Source organism: Rhinatrema bivittatum, chromosome 7 (genome assembly GCF_901001135.1).
Source record: "Rhinatrema bivittatum chromosome 7, aRhiBiv1.1, whole genome shotgun sequence".
NCBI classification, from domain to species: domain Eukaryota; kingdom Metazoa; phylum Chordata; class Amphibia; order Gymnophiona; family Rhinatrematidae; genus Rhinatrema; species Rhinatrema bivittatum.
Genome location: NC_042621.1, coordinates 192,405,169 through 192,426,649, shown reverse-complemented (window position 1 = coordinate 192,426,649; position 21,481 = coordinate 192,405,169). Strand labels below are relative to the sequence as shown.

The 21,481-nt window shown below is 44.3% G+C and overlaps 1 protein-coding gene across 2 annotated transcripts in view; it reads right to left on the bottom strand.

Moving 5' to 3' along the window:
* Nucleotides 1-21,481, bottom strand: part of CTNNA3 (catenin alpha 3) — a 2,257,234-nt gene that overhangs the window by 2,050,910 nt on the left and 184,843 nt on the right. Inside the window, exons 6-7 of one of the 2 annotated variants that reach the window (XM_029609715.1) lie at nt 20,055-20,115; nt 16,990-17,138 (exon numbers count right to left, since the gene is read on the bottom strand). The exons of the other annotated variant lie outside the window; for it this stretch is intronic. Of the exons in view, the coding sequence (XP_029465575.1) occupies nt 16,990-17,138; nt 20,055-20,115 (210 nt within the window). The remainder of the gene's footprint in view (nt 1-16,989; nt 17,139-20,054; nt 20,116-21,481) is intronic. 2 annotated transcript variants of the gene reach the window in all.

Genomic DNA, 21,481 nt, shown 5'->3' with positions numbered 1-21,481 from the left:
ACCGGCGTGCGCAGACCCCGGGACTCGCGTAAGTCCTGGGGTTTTCTGAGGGGGGCGTGTTGGGGGCGTGTCAAGGGGGCGGGCCAGATCCGCGCGGCGTTTTCGGGGCGGGCCATAGCGTTTCGGGGGAGGGCTCGGGGGCGTGCTAGGAATTATTAGGAAAATAATGCAGAATAAAACAGAATTTTATAATTCCTCTGTATCGCTCCATGTTGTGATCTCATCTTGAGTATTGTGTGCAGTTTTGGTTACCACATCTAAAAAAAGATACAACAGGATGAGAAAGATATAGAGAAGGGATGACCAAAATAATAAAAGGGATGGAACTATTCCCCTATGAGGAAAGGCTAAAGATATTGGGACTCTTCAGTTTGGAGAAGAGAGGTCTGAGAGGAGATATGAAAGAGGTTTATAAAATAATGAGTGGAATGGAACGAGTAAACATGAATTGGTTGTTTAATCTTTCAAAAAGTACAAAGATTAGGTGACACACAATGAAGTTACTACGTTATGTATTTAAAACTAATATGAGAAAATATATTTTACTCAATGCATAATTAAGCTCTGGAACTTGTTGCCAGACAATGTGATGAAAGCTGTTACTGCAGTTGAGTTTAAAAAAAGGTTTGGACAAGTTCCTGGAAGAAACTCCACAAACCATTAAGGTGGAGTTGCAGAAATCCACTGCTTGTCCCAGGGATAAGCAGCAAGGAATCTATCTGCACTTTGGGATCCTGCCAGGTACTTATGACCTGGATTGGCCACTGTTGGAAATAGGATACTGGACTTGTTCACCTTTGGTTTGACCCAGTTAACAAATCTTGTAGTCTTTGTCTATCATCTCTTCCTTTTACTTAACCCTGGTACTAAGGTTCTTTTGTGTCTGTCCCAAGCATGCTTGATTTTTGTCACTGTTTTGACTAATAACATCTTATTTATTTAAAAATATTTATCATCCACTCTCTCTTCTGTAACCCTGCCTAGTGTCACCAGAAAGGAATTTGCGAGAGGAGGGTTCATGAAGTGTGCAAATAACTATGTTTAAACTTTGTTCTTCAGCATGCAAGAGATTTTTATTTCCTTCCTTTGCATATACCCTTCCTTCCTCTATAACCACCCACACATCCTAAGCTGCTTGTATACATTCACAGCACTCTACTGATCCACTTAAGAACCTTCCACTCCCCACATCAACAGCCTAATCCCCAGCCCTTCTATTATACCTTTTATAACCTCCCCTACCTCACATCTCCAAACTTCAATACTCAATCTGACCTATCATAGCACAGAACTCCAGCCACCCACATCATACCCATCCATGCCATATACATTTTGTTACATTCACTCTCCTCTCACCCATATTGAACAGTGAATACAGTTTAAAACTTTATGTATCCTCCATAGAGCGGTACATGGTGAAAATGTGGAATGGCTGAATGCTGCAATAAGAGTACATAGATCCCATAGAGATCTGAGATCCGCCAATAAAGGCTTACTGTCCATTCCTTCAATGATCTCAGCAAAACTTAACATCAGTAAGGGAAAGAGCCCTATCACTTGCTGCTCCAAAAATTTGGAACAACCTACCAGTTGACATTCAGCTAGAACCAAACAGAATTGCATTCAGAAAAAAAGTCAAAACATGGCTTTTTCAGCAAGCATTTAATGATGGTGACAGTATTATGTGAAGTAAAAAAATCACAAAAAAAAAAAACAACTAAAGGCTGAGGTGAAACAAATGTTGAATTAGTCACAGTGTCAAATGTTGTCTAGATGTCTCACTGTTAAGCCATTATTATGAAAATTGTAATGAAGCGTTTAACTTTTTAGAATTGTTGTTATATTATTTGTAATTTTGATTTTTAGTATAAATGTTTTTATGTAATCTTGTAAACCGATAAGACGGCTCCCACCAAAATACCAGTATAGAAATTTTAACAAATAAATAAAATAAACACCCACATGCACCTCACAGCTTACAAAGGCAATGCCCATATACAATCACCACTGCCTCTTCTCATCCATTTCTCTCATCCACTCCACACAAATGATGTCATGCATGCATATTATGATTTGACTTTATTGCATACTAACTTCTTCAATGTAATTTCAACAGATATCAGCAAATGTGTATACATTTATATATGAAACAAAGTTTAATATTAAAAGTATGATATCCAACTGTGTTTTCACAAGATTATTCTGGAAGGAGTCTTGGTGGGATCATAATGAGTGTTGAGTTTAATTCTTGATATTTCAAAGGAGGGTGGAAGCTTATGAGCCTGAATGTTAGAGGGGCACAAAGCTGAAGGTTCACCTAGAATACCTAACATCCTTGCACCGCCCTACTCATAGTGAAAAACCCTTAACACTGCGCTTGTGTCAGCCCACATAGGGCCTCATTTTCCAAGCACTTTACCGCGTGCGATAAATTCGCAAATCGCGTTAACAGCTGTTAACGCGATTTGCGAATGCAAATTAGTCATTTGGTATTCAGGGGGCGGAGTCGGGGCGGAGCATATGTAAAGCGGGAACCTGTGTATCGTGTGCGGCGAAACAGCCGCAGTGTTAGCGCGGCTAATAACTACAACTCCAACCTCGCGTTATGGACTGCGTTACAGGCCTGAAAAGGATTACCGCCATCCACGATAGTCCCAGACCTGTTTCAGGCTCCTGGGGGGGGGGGGGGGAGAGAGAGAGAGAGAGAGAGAGAGAGAGAGAGGGAGAGAGAGAGAGAGAGAGAGAGAGAGAGAGAGAGAGAGAGAGAGAGGAGAGAGAGAGAGAGAGAGAGAGAGAGAGAGAGAGAGAGAGACTTACTATAGTGCCTATGCCCTACATAGGTATTTTAACCCCTATAGGAGGGCCACCTACTAACTCGGGGTGGGGATTAGGTATGAGCGTCGGGGGTTGGGGGCCACTTTCGCATTCCACATGAGACCTACGGACTGAACAGTGGTCTCTAGTGCAGATTTGCTGGCCGTCGGAGTGAGGACGCTCACTCCAAGCGGAGATTTGGCCAACATTCTCTCCACCTAGCATGTTGTTGCCCAGGTAGAGTGTCCATCAAGCTAGGTAGAGAGAACGTTGCCCAAACCACTTCTTGGAGTGAGCGTCCTCACTCCGACAGCCAGCAAATCTGCACTAGAGACCACTGTTCTGTCCGTAGGTCTCATGTGGAATGCGAAAGTGGCCCCCAACCCCCGACGCTCATACCTAATCCCCACCCCGAGTTAGTAGGTGGCCCTCCTATAGGGGTTAAAATACCTATGTAGGGCATAGGCACTATAGTAACTCTCTCTCTCTCTCTCTCTCTCTCTCTCTCTCTCTCTCTCTCTCTCTCTCTCTCTCTCTCTCTCTCCCTGAAACAGGCTGTCTGGGACTATTGAAATATCGTGCACCGCGACAAAAGACTGAAAGAATCATCGTGCAGTGGGAAAACATCGCGTGCGGCGCTAATGTTATGGCGAAAACATCGCCGCACACGATGTTTCCCCACTGCACGAAAGAAGCCTCATTTGCATTGGTAACGCCCCCTAATGCGTTACCAATGCGATATTGGAAAATAAGGCCCATAGGCTGGAAAGAGGAAAACACCTCATGCCATACTTACGTAGGCCAACATGAGCTAGAAGAAAGTAGAGGCATGCTTGCATTGGCCCACATAGGCTACAAGGAAGTGTGTTTGCATTGGCCCGCACAGGCCAAATAGAGAAGGAGGCAGCATGTAGCTGCCTTCCCATCAGCCAGCACAGAGGAGGAAAGCTGCAGAAGAGGATAGTTAGCAACACATTAAGAGGGGGGTGGGGAAGAGGAAGAAAAGATAAGAGTGCTGGAGTTAGGGATGCAAGGAAGTGTGGTGGCCAGTAGTAGCCTAATGGTTACAGCAGAGGGCTGAGGGAAGCCATAGTTCAAATCCCACTTCTCCCACTGATATTTCTTGTGACCTTGGACAAATCACATAACCCGTCATTGCCTCAGATACAAACGTAGGAGAAATTTACTAAATTGCGTTAGGCGTTTACCGTGCAGTATATGGCTTAATGCAGCAATAATGCCCATTTTTATGAAAATCACATTTTCTTCCCCCAATTACCGTAAGTAGAGTAATAAGCTGTTTTGCATGCAAATACATGCAAATCCATTCATTACTAGGCAATCCGATATAAATCAAATAATACAGCTTACCTTAGAAAATCGCAAGCTGTGTTATTTGATTAAAAGTTAACTACAACACTGGAGCTGCAGCTAACTTTATCTGGAAGAATAAGAATGCTAACACATACGCAATAGTTCTGGGGCCATCAATTAAAGGGGCTGAATGGGCTAAAATAACACCCGCTCCCCTAAAAAAGAGTTCCATAGCAGATACTAACTTAGTATAGTCCATGGTATTTTCCTTGGCTTTAAAATCTCTCATTGAAAAATACCACGGCTTAGCAGAGCTCCTGAAAAATCAGGCTATGGAAGCCCTAGGCTGTGAGGCTGCCAAGATTTAAAGTGGCCAATTGATGCAAAATAACTCCCCCCATCTCCCCAAAAGTGCCCTAACCCCCAGGACTATCATTAAATGCCCAGGCTCTTCGAGAGCATTCTTTCCCTATAAGGAATCCTGGTATCAAGTTAGGGGCTTTTGAGCAACAATGGGAAGAAAAGAGGTAACACTGCAGGACTCTTAACTGTGTGCCCATTGAGGACTTCAACCGGGGGCTTAAAGCTGATTGTAACTTGCTATGAGCTTGGAATTGGAAAAACAAGTAATTAAAATCCAAATCCAAATATAGAAAAAAAATAAAAGGGAACCAGCCATAAAAGTTTGCCCAGGGCCTTTTAAGAGGTTAAAGCAGCCCTGGCTATGTTGCTTAAAAACAAACTGTAAAATATAATCTCTCTCTTTTAAATCTCATGATCCATATGACTTTTGAAACATTTCCCTATAGATTCTTTGAACAATCTCATTTTGCTTGTCAGTTCCACATTATTTGTTCCCATAAATATTTGAGCAAGTTAGTTTTGGCAAAAATCCCAAAATCAAAATTCCAGTTTTATTCTATAATTTTGAAGGAGAAATTATACTGAGTAATACACAACTGCATAGCCTCTGAAGCCCTGCCTGACTGTATCCTTGAGCATTTGACTGGATAAGCAGATTTATAAATACAAGTAATAAATAAATTAAAGAAATCTATTCAGGGGCAATTTTCAAACAGCCCATATGTTGCAATCTACAAGGGAGGTTTTAGCATGCATACTTTCCCTTTGAAAATTCACCTAAAGCATGTGTGTTAAAATTGCTTGCATACTCTGTGCCTCCTGTTTCGTGCAGACACGCATACTTTTAAAAATGTCACGTAGAAGTGCTATTTAGAGATGTGAATTGGAACCGGAATCGGTTCCGATTCCGGTTCCAATTCACATGTGGTTTTTTTTTCATCGGGCCCGATCGCGGTTTTGTTTATCGGCTGCGCCCGAGCCGAGAAATAAAAAACCCACCCCGACCCTTTAAAACTAATACCTTAGCTTCCCCCACCCTCCCAACCCCCCAAAAAACTTTTTACAGGTACCTGGTGGTCCAGTGAAGGTCCCTGGAGCGATCTCCCGCTCCCGGGCCGTCGGCTGCCACTAATCAAAATGGTGCCAATGGCCCTTTGCCCTTACCATGTGACAGGGTATCCGTGCCATTGGCCGAACCCTGTCACATGGTAGAAGCACTGGATGGTCTGAGATCGCTCCAGGGACCCCCACTGGACCACCAGGTACCTGAAAAAAAAAACTTTGGGGGGGGGGGGGTCGGGAGGGTGGGGGAAGCTAAGGGATTAGTTTTAAAGGGTCGGGGTGGGTTTAGGGGTTATTTTTGTGTGCCGTTTTTCCTGCCCTCCCCCAAAACGATAAGAGAACCCCCACGATCAATATCGTGGGGTTTTCCTATCTTTTTGGGGGAGCCCCCGATTTCTGACGATTTTGAAAATATCGTCCGATATTTTCAATCGTCCGAAGCCCAATTTACATCCCTAGTGCTATTTTCCTTCTTTAAACTAAACACATCCAAATTAATGCCACTTTTTAATGTGGGTAAAATTATGCATATTGTGATCATCAAATGTACTTTTAGCCGCATTGAGGGAGGGCAATTTTTAGTCAGGCCATTTTATCTGGGTAAATCAATACTCATGTAAGGGTTTTGAAATTTGCCCACTCAGCATATAATCCCCTTGGTAATTCACTCAAAAGGAAAATAAAGGGATATGAGGCTGAAATTTAGCTTCAGTTATAGGCGGCACCACACTCCCATGCACGGATCAGGTGGCCAGCCAAGAAGCCCCGTCGTGCCTGAGACCCACCATCTTTAAAGAGAAGCTTGAGGGGGGAGAATTTCTGCTTTACCCTTGCTGATGTATGTCTTTGTTCTCCCAGCAGAGTGCAGCTCAAGCTGCCTTGCTGCCTAGTCCCTTTCAGGAGAATACGGGAAGGCCGCACCACATATAGGGATAGGCACCTGTGCACAGCCTCCGACATCTTCCATGTTTGGGTGGCGCAAGGTTTGACAGACAGGCAAGAGGCGGGACCAGCTGGGAGGTTTAAGGGAAGCACAGGGTTCTGCCTTACCCTTTTTGCCTTTACACCCCCTTTCTTGCAGCTGCTTTCCCACCAACCTGACCCTGAGGCTAATTTCATTCTTTAAGCAGAATAATAATAGAATAATAGACACAGATTCATAATAACATAGCAATGACAACAGATGAAGACCAAATGGTCCATCTAGTCTGCCCAGCAATTTGTTTATGATAGTAACTACCGCTCTGTGGAAGTTGACCCAATGGATTCTGTTAAGAACAGTGTCTGCTGCTCCATGCAAATTACCCCCATATGATCTGTTAAGGATAGTAACTGCCACTCCATGTAGGTTACCCCATGCAGAAATGTTACACCATCCCCTTTTCTTTATTTCCAATTTCAAGTCTTTAGGGATCCACAGTGTTTGTCCCCTGTCCTTTTAAATTAATTTACTGTTCTCGTCTTCACCTCCTCTTCTGGGAGGTCATTCCAGGCATTCACCACTCTCTCCATGAAGAAATATTTCCTAATATTGGTTCTGAGTCATCCCCCTTGGAATTTCATATTGTGACCCCTAGTTCTACTGTTTCCTTTCCAATGAAAAAGCTTGGAAGTTTATGCATCATTAATACCTATCAGGTATCAGGGCTCTATTATATCTCCCCTGCATCTCCTCTCATCCAGGGTATGCATATTTAGATCTTTCAGCCTCTCCTCGTAGGTCTTCTGAAACAGACTCCAAACCATTTTGGTCACCTTCCTCTGGACTGTTTCCATCCTGTCTCTATCCTTTTTGAGATACAGTCTCCAGAGCTAAGCACAAGGACCCATTCAGGGGCATTATCACCTCCCTTTTCCTGCTGGTTATTCCTCACTCTATGCAGCCCAGCATTTTTCTGGCTTTAACTACTACCTTGTCACATTGCTTTGCTGCCTTCATATCACCAGACAAAATCACCTCTCCTGGTCCGTGCACAATAGTCTTTTGCCCCTATCATATTTAGCTCTTTTGGATTACTGTATTCCAAGTGTATGACTCTTGCTGTGTTTGTGGACCATTAGAGATAGAAAGATCCATGATAAAGTCCGAAGATAAGTGGGTCCAGGGTTCCCTTGGGGCTGGCAATGACTGTAACAGCCCCCAGAGTCAGTTATGCAAAACTTTCTGCTGTGCGCAAGTAGGACACAAGTCGACAAAGGCCTCAATGTCCTGCATCATTTGGGACCACCAGCAGTGTTGTTGAAGTAGTTCAAGTGTGCATGCCTGCTACATGTGTTATGGTATGCCGGCCGCGGCAAACCGTGACCGAGGCCGACCGTCATGGCCGCCGGCCGCAGCGGTCCGCGGCCGGGACCAAACACTCACCCGTGACGCCAGGTGGGCCCGGAGGCTCCTGCAGGTGCAGGGAGCCCCTCCTCTGGCGTTCTTCTCACGGCCTTGGCCGCTGCCTGGGCCGGTCGCGGAGCCCAGCGGGGCTGAGATGACTACTTCCTCTTCCTGGCTGCATAGGGCCACGCGCATGGCTGAACAATAGATTTAAAGGGGCCACAACAGGAAATGTCGTGGCTCCCTCCTGAAGACTCCTCCCTTCTTCCAGGTATTTAAGACAAGGTCTGCTCCTCAGACCTTGCCTTGGTATTGAGGCTCAGTACTTGGTTTCCTGTTTGGTGTTCCGGATCCACTTCTTGCCCCGCTTCTGCTCTTCTCCTCATTGGACTGATTCTTTGGCTCCTGACCCTTGGACTGGAGGTGGTGATTTTCTGGCTTTGACTTGGACTGGCTCTGGACCCTTCTCCTTCTTATTCCTGGATTGGCTTCGGACCATTCTCCCGTCTGCTCCTGAACCGGCTCCTGAACCGGCTCCTGAACCGGCTCCAGTCCCAGTCCAGTCCAAGGGACTTCGCCCCTTGGACTGGACTGGGACTATTCTTCAAGTATACTCCCGGACTTCTCACGACCTGCTGGAGGCGCCAGCTGTCTGTAAACCATGACCTGCAGGAGGCACCTGCATCCAGACCATCTTCATTCTTCAGGGATCGCTCCTACCATGTGACAGGGGACGACCAATGGCACTGGTAGCCCCTGTGACATAGTAAGGGCAAAGTCTATTGGCGCATTTTGAATACCTAACTCAAAAGGAACATCACTAGTATAACTGTGTTGATAGGATGTGATGAATACCGGCAGCCGACGGCTCAAGTGCAGGAGAATGCTCCAGGACCCCCGCTGGACCACCAGGGACTTTTGGCAAGTCTTGGGGGGGTCATGAGGGTGGGGGTTTTATTTGTTAATGATACGTTGCATTTGTGGGGGTTCACCATATGTTTCGGAACCCCACGAATGCAATGAATAGGGACCTATACGTTGCGGATTGCGCATTCGTTCAAAACGAATGCACATCCCTAGAAGGCATTACCATCCTCCCTGGAGGGACGGGTACCATAGCAGCCAAGAATATCTTAGCGGGGTCGAACATATGTCCTGGAGGTCCTGGAACATCCTTGGTCTGAAAAGAACAGGAGAGGGCATCCTTTCGTTGATTCTTGAGTGCAGGGCAACTCAAAATCGAACCGGGCAAAGAACAAGGACCAGCAGGCCTGTCTAGCATTGAACTGCTGAACTTGATATAGATGTTCAAGATTCTTATGGCTCGTGTATATAGTGATGTGATGTTGAGCCCCCTCAAGAAGATATCGCCATTCTTCAAGAGTCAACTTGACTGCCAAGAGCTCCCGATCTCTGATGCTGTAGTTGTGCTCAGCTGAAGAGAACTTCTTTGAAAAGAAAGAACACAGATGAAGCAACCCTTCAGAGCTGTGTTGGCTGAGGACAGTCCCTTACCCAAGAGTAGAGGCATCTACCTCCAGAATGAAGGGCCGTTTGGGAACCCTTAGCGTAAGCAAGGTCCGTAAGCAAAGACATCCTTTAATTTCTGATTCTCCATAATCTCTGGTGCCCAATCCTTGACATTGGCATCCTTACAGGTGAGGGCAGTAGGGAGAGTAATTAGAAATAAACTGGAGGTAATAATTAGCAAACCCCAGGAACCTTTGTAAGACTCAAAGCCCCATTAAGCAATGCCAGTCCATGATGGCTTTTACCTTGGCTGGGTCCATCAGAAACCCATCCTGTGAGACTATATACCCAAGGAAGGGGAGTTTTTCTTGCTTGAAGAGACAGTTTTCCAGTTTGGTATAGAGGTTATTTTATCGGAGGCACTGTAGAATGATTCGAACATCTCTACAATGGGCGCTCAAGGTCTGGGAAAAAATCAGCATGTCATCCAGGTATACAACCACACAGGTGTACAGCAGGTCATAAAAGATCTCGTTGACCATTTTATGAAAGACCACCGGGGCATTGCAAAGTCCAAATGGCATGACCAAATACTCATAGTGCACGCCACCCTGAGATCCAGCTTCATGAATATCTTGGTGCCCTGTAGGAGATCAAAGAGCTCAGGTTTTAAAGACAGGAGGTATCAGTGTTTCTTAGTAATAGCATTCAGGCCGTAGTAATCTATACATGGTCTCAGAGATCTGCCTTTCTTTCCAACAAAGAAGAAACCAGCTCCTGCCAGAGAAGAGGAAGGCCAGATGAATCCACAAACCAGATTCTCCTGGATGTAGGCAGTCATGACCTCAGTTTTGGGTGAACACAGAGAGCAAACCCAGCCCTGTGGAGGCATAGACCTGGGAATGAGTTCAATATCGCAGTTATATGTACGGTGAGCCGGCAGTGTCTCGGCACTCTCTTTGGAAAAGACATCTTTATAATCCGCATATTGAAGTGGGAGTCCTAGAAGTGTGGAAGTCATAGCCAACAGGTAAGATAGCTCTATGGATACCAGGCAGGAATCTGTACATCCACGCACCCAGCAGATGAGTTCCAAGGTGGCCCAGTCAAAGTGAGGCCGATGCTATTGGAGCCATGATAGGAAGAGTATAATGGGATTAAAGGCCCTGAGATAACATGAAGACTGATGCTTTCTGAGTACAAAAGGCCAATGTGTAAGATCAGAGGCACATTGTTCTGAGTAATCTGTTCCAGTAGTGGGTCCTCATAGCCTGAGGATATGATGAGCAGAGGAATCATTTGGACAATTGTCAATAAGGTCTTGTGGAATAAGGTTTCCTTCAGAACTAGAATCCACAAAGTAGGAAAGCACATTGAGCCCAGTTCCAGTGTGGCTGGCAAGAGGAGTTGAGGAGCCAGAGCAGTAAGGCCTAGAGTCGTCTCCCCAAATGACCCTAGATGTCAGTGTTTCCCGATCTTTCAGGACAGTGAGCAAAAGATAGTACCAAGCTATTCAGGAGAAACAGAGGCCCAGTTGCTTGCAATTGACTATTTCTTCTGGGGCTGTGTCCCGTGTCCCAACTGCATCAGTTCCTCTGGAGGGGAAGGCGAAGTCAGGTGTGTGTTACGAGCGCGCGCGGGCACGGTCGTCGTAAGCGGGTGGTGAGCCCTTGGGCCACGGCGAAAGCTAGGGAGGAGCCCCAGCCACACCGTGGGAGGTGAGCTGAGCAGGCATGGTGAGCCAGGCAGGCAGGAACAGAAGCAGGGAGTCCGACCCTCAGCCGGACCTGCATGCCCATGGTAGCCAACACGGGGAAGTTGACTAATGAACGGTCCTCCGACTGTTCCCGGCCCTTTCGGACCTGCCGCAGGGAACGGCAATGGGCAGCAGGCCGGACAGAGGCGAGGGCAGACAGAGTCCTTAAACAGAAGACATCAGACGGGGCAGAAGCAGGCTGAAGCAAGACGGAGACATCAGGACAAGGGCTGAAGCGAGACACAGGGAGGATCCAGGCAAGCAGGAACTCCAATGCTGGGATACTCACATCCGAAGCCCCCTCGGCTGGCAGAAGCTCAAGAGCCCGTGGGACGAATCCCTCCTGTTGGCCACTCCAGGGCCCAACAGGACAGAAGGCTCAGGAACCAGACGAGGACGTAGGTCAAGGCAGAGACAGGAAGACATCCGGGCAAGGGCTGAAGCAGACACTGTAGACAAGGCTGGACGGAAACATGGCACTGTCCATCAGGGCACCCTACTCAGCCCACCCGTGGGACTGAGTCGCGGACCACCCTGTCCCAGACGCGCCCTACACAGCCCAGGAAGGCTGGTCATGGACCACGCTGAGAAGGAGGGTGCAGGGAAACTCCAGGCGAACAGGAACTCCGATGCTGGGATACTCACATCCGAAGTCCTTACGGCTGGCTGGCACAGGAACAAACATCTAGGCAGAGACACAGGACAGGAACCCATCAAGGCATAGGCAAAACCGGGGGACCTGGATCGGCAAGGTTACAGACGACTGTAGAGCCCGATCCGGAGGCCCTTTGCAAGTGAACAGAAAGTCCTTAAGTACTGGAGGTAGAAGGCAACTCCCTGGGAGGAGCTTGCCAGGACCGCCCACCGCTGGTCCTATAAGTCAGGTGGAGAGCTGCGGGCCAGCCCCTAGGAAAGGGCGTCGCCAAACAGGAAGTCCAAACGCTGGCATGCAAGCCACGGCACAGCTAGGCCTCTCAGGCCCTGGAGCAAGTCCCGGATGGAACACAGGCGAGGCCCAGGCTTCAGAGCGGCCTCTAGAGGAAGGTAAGAGACCTCCTGTAGCGCAGCAACAGGGGGGATCGCAACAGTGTGGCCTTAGCTGGTAAGAGCAGGCTGCCAGGGAGATGCTTCTGCATGCCGGATGGGTCTCCCAAAGCCTTTCTTGCAAGTAACTATCAATTCTCAAGGTTAGGGCCTCCAATGATGTAGGGAGTTACCGGGCAGCGAGCTCATCTTTAAATTTTCCTTGAAAGACCTTCCAGGAAGATGGTGACCAGGCTGTCTTATTGAAATTTAATTCAGAGACCAGGGTTCTAAACTCCACTGTATACTCACTTAAGGTTCGGGAGCCATGGCAAAGGCAGAGTAGATCGGAGACCATTGCAGTGACTTGACCTGATTCCTCAAAGACGGAGTGAAAATGTTCCATGAACTGCTGGAGGTCAAGAAGAATGGGGTTCCCTCATTCCAAGAAGGGAAATGACCATCAAGTAATGAAAGGATGTAGGTAGTCATGGCCTGATCATCTGGGAATAGTAGAGCCTGTAGCTGAAAGTGCATCCTGCACTGATTAAGGAAACCAGACACTACTTGGGATCCCCTGCATATCAGGAGGAGCTGGCAGCTGAGATACAGGATGACTGGGTGCTGTAAGGAATGGTGGCACTGCTACCAGTGGAGGCAATGCAGCTGGTGCAGACAGGACATCCAGATGCTTGGAAAGGCAGTCTTTCGCTGCAGCCAAGAGCTCCAGGGCCTCCTGTTGGTCTTGTAGCCTGCAAGCAATGCCAGGAATGGCCTGGAGTGAAGTCAAGTCCACTGAGTCCATGGCCTCAGCAAACTGTTGTGTCTGTGGACCCCTGGGCTGAGGCAAAACTAGCTCTACCTGCAAGGAGGAGCCCTGCAGGTTCTCACTGTTGGCAGGTGGACCCAGGCAAAGCGGAGACTGGAGCTTCATCTTTACCAGCTCACATTCCCCTTGGGTTGAGCCTTTGGCTGTCAGGCCGGCAGGCCTTAAGCAATGGACTCTGTTGGTGATTGTAGATGTGGTCCAAGGCCAGGCTATAGTCATAGGGAGGCAGTGGTTAGGCATATCCAAATTCAGGCAAGGGTCAGAGGCAGGTATCCATCCAAAGAGAGGAAGAGGGGCAGAGAGGGTAGGCAATGCAAGAACAGGCTGAGACAAAGACATCAACAGGCTTGGGCAAAGACTGGAATGAAGACTGCAACAGGCTTAGACGAAAACTGGGACAAAGACTAGAACAAACTGGGACGAAGGCTGGTAGCAACACACACTACAGAGTAACTGGACCTGTTGCTGAGGCAGAGAGGAAGAGGCAGAGTTGGCCCTTTAAGGACTAAGTTTGTGATGTCATCAAGGGATGCCGCAGGGATTTTCCCACCATGGGCCCTTTAAATAGGGCAATATCGGGCATGCACGCGCCTAAGGAAAGGCACAGCACATGCGGCTGGCGGTGTCTTACTGCGTAGAGCTCGTTAGTGAGTTGGCAGAGTTCACCATGTCGGGAGGCAGCAGGACCAGCTCAGCTAGGGAGGAAAGGGCAGCAGTTCGTGGGAGCTGCCCACGGACCACCGAATGCATCAACTCTGCACTTCTTGGCATTGAATTGCAGCTGCCAAAGCTTTGTCCACTCTTCAAGTTTTCTTAAATCACTTTTCATTCTCTCTACTCCTTCAAATATGTCCACTCTGTTGCATATCTTGGCAGCATCCACAAAAAGATAAACGTTTCCTTCTAATCCCCTCTGCAACGTTGCTAATGAATATTTTGAACAGAACCGGTCCGGTCCCTAAGCCGTTCCTTGAAGTACTCTACTTAACACTGTTCTCTCATCACAGCAGGTTCCATTTACCATTCCACATTGTCTCCTGTCAATCAACCAGTTTGTAATTCACTCTAGCACCTTGGTGCCCACACCCAAGCTTCTCATTTTATTCATCAGCTTCCTATGTGGGACTGTATCAAAAATTTTTTCTGAAATCCAAGTAAATCACATCAAGTGCTTTTCCTTTATTTATCCAATTATCTAGTTACAATCAACAATCAGATTTGTATGATAGGACCTTCCCCTGGTGAATCCATGTTGCTTTGGGTTCAGAAAACCACTTGATTGATGATAGTTCACTATCGTCTCCTTCAGCAGAGTCTCCATTAATTTTTCCACCTCTGAGGTGAGGCTAACCGGCCTGTAGTTTCACTCCTCTTCTCTGCTACCACCCTTGTGAAATGGGACCACAACTGCTTTTCTCCAATCTTGTGGTACCACTCCTGTTTCCAGGGACCTATTGAAAGGAACAGATCTTTCAGTGGACCCACCAGCACATCTCTGAGTTCCCTTAGTTTCCTGGGATGTACCCCATCTGGCTCCATGGCCTTGTCAACTTTCAGTTTTCCTAGCTCCTCCCATACATTCTCTTCTGTAAATAGGGTTGCATATATATATATTCCTCTCCCATCCAAATTCTTATCAACCAGCAATGGTTCTTCTCCAGGGCTTTCTTTAGTGAGCCCCAAACTGAAGAATTTGTTTAATATTTCTGCTATTTCATCATCTTTCCCCTCATATTGTTCCTTGTCTCCTTTCAATTTTACTATACCACCTTGGGTCTTCCTCCTTTCACTAATATATCTGAAAAATGTTTTGTCACCTCACTTTCTCTCTTTAGCAATCCTTTCTTCTGTTCGATCTTTTGTTTTCCTGATTGCTTTCCTTGTTTCCCTCAGCTTCACCAGATATTCTTCCCTGTGTTCCTCTTTTTGGGAACCTTTGTGTTTCTTGAATGCCATTCTTTTTGCCTTTATTTTATTAGCAAATTCCTTTGAGAACTAGATTGGTTTCTTTTTACTTTTACTCTAAAGGATGTTGGAGGCAGAAGGTGGCCAATGAAATTAGAATGTCACCCCCAAGCAATTCAGGAAATGAGAGGAGATAAAATCAATCAGCTCAACATTCCACGCTTAAGCAAACGAGCAGAAAAGATAAGCCAGATAGAATTTTTTTTTTTTTTTTTACGATAGCCCATAATGCTACTTCCTTACTCCACATCCTCTGCATTTCATTTGCTATGATATTGTTTGGGTTGTTTTTTTCTACGTAAAGTGCTACTCCGCCTCTTTTTCTGTCCTCTCTGTCCTTCCTTAATAAGTTACAGATCCCAATCATGAGACTCCGTGAACTAAGTCTCCATAATAGCAACAATGTCCAAGTCCACCTCCACTATTAGGGCATGCAGATATGGGATTTTGTTGCCCAGGCTACAAGCATTTGTGGTCATAACTTTCCAACTTTTCTCCCATGAACTGCTACTCTTCACAGTCACTTTTTCTGCTCTTTTGCTTAAGCGTGGAATGTTGAGCTGATTGATTTTATTAACTCCTCTCATTTCCTGTATTGCTTGGGGGTGACATTCCAATTTCATTGACCACCTTCTGCCACCAACATCCTTTAAGCTTAAATGCCCGATGAAGTATGACTGGAATTTCTCACTTAGGATTTTCTTTCCTGTCACTGTGAAATGTAGTCACGATATCAATCACACCAATGAAATGCCCCAAAATTAATTTAATCCAGTGTCCAAAAATTGTCAACCACACATCAAAATAAAGGGCACACTGGTCTATATTTATCAACCAATTCAAAATTGTCGAACCACACAAACCTTAATTATGCAATAGACTCATTTGTAGGACCTCCGATCTACTTGAGACTGTGTAGGCATACAGACTCAAAATGTAGCGTACAGGTCCAAATTTAATATTTTTTATTTTGAATCATTTTTTTGCTTGTTTTTTAACTTATAGAATGTTTCAAAGATGAGTATATCTCAGACACTGTGTGTGAAATAAGCACCCGTAAAGATGATTGAAAGATCAGCAGAGTGGTAGCTTTGTGTTGGAAGATCTATTTAGCTTTCATGTGTGTGTGGTGATACACCCAAGAAGGTGGTACAATAGGGGTCTTGCTATGTTTTTAAAAAAAAAGTTAAAAAACAAGCAAAAAAATGATTCAAAATAAAAAATATTAAATTTGGACCTGTACGCTACATTTTGAGTCTGTATGCCTACACAGTCTCAAGTAGATCGGAGGTCCTACAAATGAGTCTATTGCATAATTAAGGTTTGTGTGGTTCGACAATTTTGAATTGGTTGATAAATATAGACCAGTGCGCCCTTTATTTTGATGTGTGGTTGACTGTGAAATGTAGGCCATCCTTATTATATAGTCTTTCATTGCTCCATATTTGGCCCCAGTCTCCAATGTACCAAATCCACTTTCTTTAACCATGTTTGAGCCATGGGATCTACTTAATATTTGGGTACTTGCCAGGGACTTGTAACCAGGATTGGTCACTATTGGAAACAGGAGGCTGGGCTTGATGGACCCTCAGTCTGACCCAGTATGGCAACTTCTTATGTTCTTATGTCATTGGAAGAACTATTTAAAAAGAAATAACACCCTAGGAGTGGGTGGGAGGATATAATAACTTATAGGTAAAAGGGGGAATATGATATAAAGACTAGCCCAAAAATAAGCTTTTTGAGCTATACAAAAGAAATTTTTCAGTTGGCAAAGCCTGTTCCAAACAAGATAGCACAGCTAATGTTGTTATTACAACATTAGCTGACCTAGATTGGTGCATTGAAGTGGTATAAAGTGTTATACAGATTAATCATGTACAAGCAAATTATACTGTATGTCGCAGTGGGGTGCTCAACCTTGAAGGATAAGAATGGGAGAAGGACCCCAAAGGCCTGCCTGATTTTGGTTATGGCTGGTGTCCTAACTTGTCTGGAATGGCCCAGGTCTGGAAAAGATCTGGTAGAATGTGCCTGGTCAGTGCCTGGTATGGCTTTAGCCTCTACCTGGGAAAGCAGGGGGCATAGCCACTTCGCAAGTGCATGTTGGCAGCCAAGTGGCTCTGGAAGTGAGTTTACAATTGGGCCTTCAATTCGTAGGTGGTCTCTGGCTCCCTCATAGTCAGCAGCTTCGCATTCTTGGATGACACCTATCCCTGGGAAGGAAAAGGGAGGAGAAAACAGGGTACAGGCTTCGAGCACCAGGTTAGATTCCCCATCAGACGATCTAGTAAAGTTGGGGTAATTTATCCATCATGACTTATTTCATAGTTTGTTATGTAAATACGAGCAACCAAAAGAGGGAAGAGCGAGGGGGACCATAGTCACTACTACCCTGTAATATGGTCTCCCTAAATTCTAGAAAAAGTAACATTGAAAAATAAATCCCTTTGCTAGATTGTACAGTGCTTTATAATCACAAGAGAATTTCTGCATATGTTACTTTTTAAAATTTGTAGATTATACTAGGTGATCTTTGACTTAAGAATGATCACCAACACTTTTGATTGTTAGTTCTATTAAATTATCACTTTATTGCATGCAGAAGTTATGTTTCTTATAACTGAAAGAGAAAACACTAAATAAAGTTTTCTCTTTAAAATCTTCGTCCCACATTTGTTAGAAATGTTTTATGCTAAAACACAGATTACATTGATGCAAAATGAAAAGTTAACAAAGACAATCCCTTCAGTTCCTATAACTAATGAGATATGCTGCCAAGTAAGAGATTTTGATTCTTAATGTAGGCTCCTGCTCTTTGCTTGACTGAAGCCAAATATGTTGCTAAAATACCGTTGTTCTACATAGCTCTAGGGAAGAACTGATGCAATAATACTTTTACGGCAACATCTCTTGGCAAATGAAGAGCAGCATCTGGAAATATTCCTTAAAGTTTTTGAGTTGGGGGTTGTTTCATTCTACACAAAACAAGGCACACAGGTGTGGGAGAAACAAGACAGATTAGACCGGTGACCTTGAATTAGGTATTACTCATAAAAATCAGCAGAAGGAGTAAAAAGAAATCTTATAGAGAAAATGAACAGATAAAAAGCATTGCAGTTAATGAGTATTATGCTGCTGTCTATTAGCATCGTTTTCCAAAGAAATAAGTATGCACAATATTTAGTCAATGGATCATTCCTCCTCTTAGCTCTTAATCTTCACCTTCTTGACCTTCCACTTTTATAAAATGGAACTATTCATTGGCTTTCAAGCAAAGGTACAAATTTTCTCTAAGGAAAACATGATATTGCTTCACAACAGAATCACTGCATCTGTAATTTACATAGCAATTATTGTGTAGTAAATAGACACTTTCTGGCATGACAAAACTAATTTCAGATGGCTAAGAACTCATTAAACTGCTTTTGACATTCCTGCAGTCTTTCAAAGAATATTACAAAAATTATAATTCAATATAAATGGAAATTAGTCTGAAAATATATTTTATTAAATTCTAATTGTGCCCACGATTTAAACCAAAATACTGCAGGTTATATGTAAGTTTGCCTCCAACATTGCAAGATGTTAAACCTCCAACACTGTTGATGCTTAAGCTGGCATATTCATAATTAGCTCTGCTGTTCTATATGAATAACAGGTATGTAAAGTACAGTACTTAAAATCTTTTCTGGGATTTGATGCATGCAAAGTGTAATTACTGTTCCAGTAAAGAAAATCAATAAACACTCAAAACATTATATATTCTAATCAGTTGGCTGCTGCTTTATATTTGCCTGTCCCTCCACTATCTCTAAATGATGATACTGCTGTTAAAGTGAATGGTATATGAACAGTTTATATATGACCTCTAGAATCCATTGCTGATTATCAGTGACATTTATCAGCAAAGGCAGAACCACTTTATTATAACAAGGGATTCAAATGCTAATTAAATAATTCAACATGATTACTGCTTATTTACACCAGCTTTGTAAAATTAACATAATGCTTAAAGAGCTGAAGTCTGGCGATAAAAGTCACTGTAAAATAAGATGCCAACTATGGGCCGACTCATTAAAGCTCATGCTAAAACAAACAGTGTGGAGATGCTACATTTTTTAGCACACATGCTATAAAGGCATATAATGTAATATTTATTAAAATAATGAAGAGTGCACAATTACTAAAAAAAATATTTCACATTCACGCTAAAGTTTTACCACACATGCTAGCAAGAAATTACCAATTGAATGTTTATATATATGGCAGGATAGTATTTAGTGCCTGGATGCTATTTAGAGGATCGTTATAAAAAAGGACTTTTATTAAATCTTGCCAGACTCTGTCTGAGTTTCGCTCTTCAAGGAGCTGCCTCAGGGGCTACTGTGTGAAAGAACTTTAAGTAGAATGATTCCAGTCAGTGAAAAAACAGGTAATGCATACGGTATATTCTTGTCAAGCAATTCTGCTGACACCTCCACAAGCGCACTACTTTTAAATATTGTAAAGTATTGAATGTTGGATCTTTTCGCACATTGTAAACTTAGTATGAAAAGTGTACTTATTGCTGGAAGCCACGCTAGTATTGTGAGAGCTTCAACCCAAATAATTATGCTTAGTATCAGCAGCAAAGCTGCGGCGCGCTGTGGAGTATACTTTACAATATTTAAAAGTAGTGCGCTTGTGGAGGTGTCAGCAGAATTGCTTGACAAGAATATACCGTATGCATTACCTGTTTTTTCACTGACTGGAATCATTCTACTTAAAGTTCTTTCACACAGTAGCCCCTGAGGCAGCTCTTTGAAGAGCGAAACTCGGCCAGAGTCTGGCAACATTTAAAAAAAATCCTTTTATATATACCGATCCTCTTCTTCATTTTTATCGCTGCAGAGCTATCTTGGATCAGCTTCCGCTTTGTTTTTTGGATGCTATTTAGGTCACATGCAGTGTCATATTTCTCTTAGCTCCTCCTCCTCTGGCCAAAAACAGTTACAATGGAGGCTACCACTTACCTTGGATAGAGGAATTCAGTTGGATAGAGAGGCATTCAGCAGATAACAGAAAAGAAGATTTGTAAAGAATGCTGTGTGCAGTATCTCTTTGGAAGAAGCATATGCATCTTTACTTACAGTCCGTTGGGTGGTGAAATGTATTCTTCCACAGTGATTTTGGAGGACTGTTGCTAGTGTTCTTATGTGAGGAGTGGTCAAAAGGAAAGGAAAAACTTTTAAGTCCCCTTCCAAAGAGCTAGGGAAAAAAACTTTTTTATGGATAATGTTTCACGAGGCCCTGCAACACTGTTATAAGATAAAACCAGCCAGCTTCCTCCCTAAAGTCGCAGGTTCAACTTGGGGTACATTTTTGTCAAGAGACAGAAGTTGTACAAATGCAGAGCTGGGTTTGCCACAAGTAAAACAGCAAGAGAGCCAATCAAAATTGTCTCTCTTATCTATCTAAAAAGACTATAACATAGGGTTTTAGCACCTAAAAAAATAATTGCTGCAGGAGAATGGATATAGAGCAGGGGTGGGCACATTAGGGCCCATGGGCCAAACCATGCCTGACAATAGATTTTTTTTCTGGCTCTCCTCCTCAATTTTCCCTATTATCTGCAGCCTGCCGGCATCTTGCAATGATTTCATCAACAATAGCCTGACATCGCAGTCCATTGTTGACGACTTTGACCTGGATGTTAGCGGCTAAGGTGACATTGACAGCGTAGCGAAAGCAACGCAAATCTACTAATTAAATGAAGATTGTGTCATCAACGATTGGACTGCTACAGCTTGTTTTTTCAGTTGGGTGATAGTGTCATGGAACCTCTCTCCAAACAAATTGTCTCCAGTACAGGGTAGATTAGCGAGCTTGTCATGAAGGTCTTCTCTGATAGCACTAGCTCTGAGCCATGCTAACCTACGAGCTGTGACAGCCGTAACTGAAGCTCTAGAAGAATTTTCGAAGCCTTCATAAACTGCTTGCAGTAGGTGTCGCGAGCATTCTTCCATGTCCTGTAGAGGAGGCGGAATTGATTCCGCGGTAGAGTTTAGAGGACCTCTGGCCGCTTGGATGCATTCATACATGTATTGTATTATGAGGAATTGATGAGTGTGAATACGAGCAGCCAACATGGAATTTTGATAGATTTTCCTTCCAAACTCATCCAGGGTTTGATTGTCCCTTCCTGGAGGATAGGAGGCATGTGTCTTTAATCTTTTAGACCGCTGCATAACAGATTCTACCACTATAGATGGATGTGGTAATTGTGGTACAGTATATAGTGAGATGATTTTGGTATATGGAACTTTAGATCAATTTTCCGTGATACTGCAGAAAGTGAGTGTGGGGTTTCCCATGATTTTCGAAGGACATTGTCCAGTACCTCATGTGGAGGAAGTGATGTCTGTTCCCCTGGAGTATCAAAAATCTTCAGAAGGCCAAGTGTTTCTGACCTTGGGTCAGGTAGTTTTTGGACATCTAAATGTAGGATGGTTCCAAGTTTTTCTAAAAACTTTGGGTAGGATAAATCTTCAGGAGGAGAATACGGTTCCTGCGGTTG